General features: G+C 49.9%; 1 protein-coding gene across 1 annotated transcript in view; it reads left to right on the top strand.

Moving 5' to 3' along the window:
- Nucleotides 1-395: 395 nt before the first annotated feature.
- ClC-a (chloride channel protein 2) overlaps nucleotides 396-2,089 on the top strand; it is a 125,100-nt gene continuing 123,406 nt past the window's right edge. Inside the window, exon 1 of the mRNA XM_050189451.3 lies at nucleotides 396-499. Within this exon, the coding sequence (XP_050045408.3) occupies nucleotides 482-499 (18 nt within the window). The 5' untranslated portion in view covers nucleotides 396-481. The remainder of the gene's footprint in view (nucleotides 500-2,089) is intronic.

The raw sequence follows: 2,089 nt of genomic DNA on the forward strand, positions 1-2,089 counted from the left end.
GGTCAGAGTGCTGCGCCTTCCCCGGCGTATCAATTCGCCCGTTCTGCTAGTAGACCGGTTTCCCTTCCTCTTTCGTTCGTATACACGTCAGAGATATCGGACGGACAGCTCGTCTGTTCCGCGTTGCGCCTCTTTCCCGTGGCGCGCCATCTCTCCTCCTTTTCCTCCACCATGTGACGCCCGCCTCTCCCGTTTCCTTCCCCCTTTTCCTTTTGTTTTCGCCGGAGCCAAGTTTAGAGCCTCGAGAGAGGCATGCTGAGGGCCAGGGCTCCCATCAGAAATAGTTCTCCCCGCGCACACACGAGGCAGAACTGCTCGCGTGTGTTGCGCTTATTGCTCGGCCGCGAACGCTCGAGCGCGCGTTCGCGCTATCGCACTGCGACGGACTCGCACGCGGACTGGCGCGGTCTAGATCACGAACTAGGCAACGGGTTACTGCACCACGGATTAGACCACTCCACTGACCCACGGCGGTGGCACCATGGCCGGCATCTACGCCGTGAGTGGCCTTCCTGAACTATCCATGTCGTAATTGAGCTGCGTCTTTAGCGTGTGGATTGCCGAGAACGCCACTGAACGTTCTTGTTTTTGTTTCGACGTATCTGGTGCTCTTTTTCTAGACTACAGATATATTTTTTCTTTAACTATCACCTGTGACAGGTATTACAATTCTACTCCTTGAGCTGGATTACTCGAATATGCGCGCATTACTTGCACGAGAAATCGAAATGCATGATTGAATAATTACCGAAATTTCTCTAGGTTTATAACTAATGGCTTTGCGGCGGATATTGCAATCTACGAATTGTAGCCGGTGAGTACGAGTGCCGCATTCACTGTAAATGAATTCTCAGGATGGCGCGAGTTTCGAGATATTCGTTCCCAAAGTGTGCGACGAAATACATTGGCGTTCCAGTAAACGAGAAGAAAAGGGTTTAACCTATAGCGCCCCGATTTTTATCAGTCATATCATAAGAAGCAAACAAGCTCTCACTGCGAAGGTGTGAAAGTGTGATGCGAAGGTTGTGGGATCGTTCCCCACCTGCGGCAAAGTTTTTTCATCCACTTTCATTTCCATTAATTTATCGTTTCTTTATTTCATTTATTCAACTCAAGTAATTTCCCCTATGTTGTCCTTGGTGTCAGTGTTTGTTGGCTTCTTATGATATAACTAATAAAAATCGGACCCCTAGGTTAACACCTTTCTTCTCGTTTATTACATAACGAAGGTCTCGAATCCGGCAACATTGATGCCTTGAGGTAGCATGTGTGGGTTTATTGACCGGTTGCCTTTACCCAAAAAGATTGCGTTCTCGTGACGCCTGCGGCAGAAAGGATGTTGCACATCCGCCGCCAAGGTCTGTGAGTGGTAGCGCCGGCTAACAGACCCATGGTTCTACTAGGAAGCATAAATACCAAAGAAAGTGGATGGGGAAGCGGCACCGCGGTAGCTCAAATGGTAGAGCATCGCACGCCATATATATATATATATATATATATATATATATATATAGAGAGAGAGAGAGAGAGAGAGAGAGAGAGAGAAACTTTATTTGTCAGGAAGAGATTTTGAGGATGGGTGGTCGGGGCCCCCACTGGCCTCTGCCGCCTGCCTCACCTGGCTAATTAAAGACTTTTGTCCGGCCAAGTCGAAACGAGTGAGTTGTGCCTCCAATTGCTCCATTGTGTCGTTGATATTTGGCCTATGAGGGTGCTTAGTGCACTCCCAGGTTACATGTATTATAGGGTGGGTATGCCACCGCACCAAGGGCAGTTGGCCCTATCGCGAGTGGGGTACATGGCGATTAGCAAGTTTAGATGGGGGAGTAGTATACCCCAGTCTGTATTTAGCGCCAATCGGCGGCCTCTTCCCCGCTAAGTTGTGGGTGAGGCGGCGGGTATTTTCTCTCGATTCCGCCCTCATGAGCAAGGATGTCTTTGGCATTTAAATTGATGGGATTTTGAGAGGGATAGTGCGAGTGGTTGGGGTTGGAAGAGGCTGCCATCGCTAGGTTAGTACCCCCTCGGGCTAACGCGTTAGCCTGTCCGTTCCCGGGCGTGTCCCGGACACGAGAGTAGGCGATGACGG

This window comes from Dermacentor andersoni, chromosome 2, assembly GCF_023375885.2.
Source record: "Dermacentor andersoni chromosome 2, qqDerAnde1_hic_scaffold, whole genome shotgun sequence".
In the NCBI taxonomy this organism is placed as follows: Eukaryota; Metazoa; Arthropoda; class Arachnida; order Ixodida; family Ixodidae; genus Dermacentor; species Dermacentor andersoni.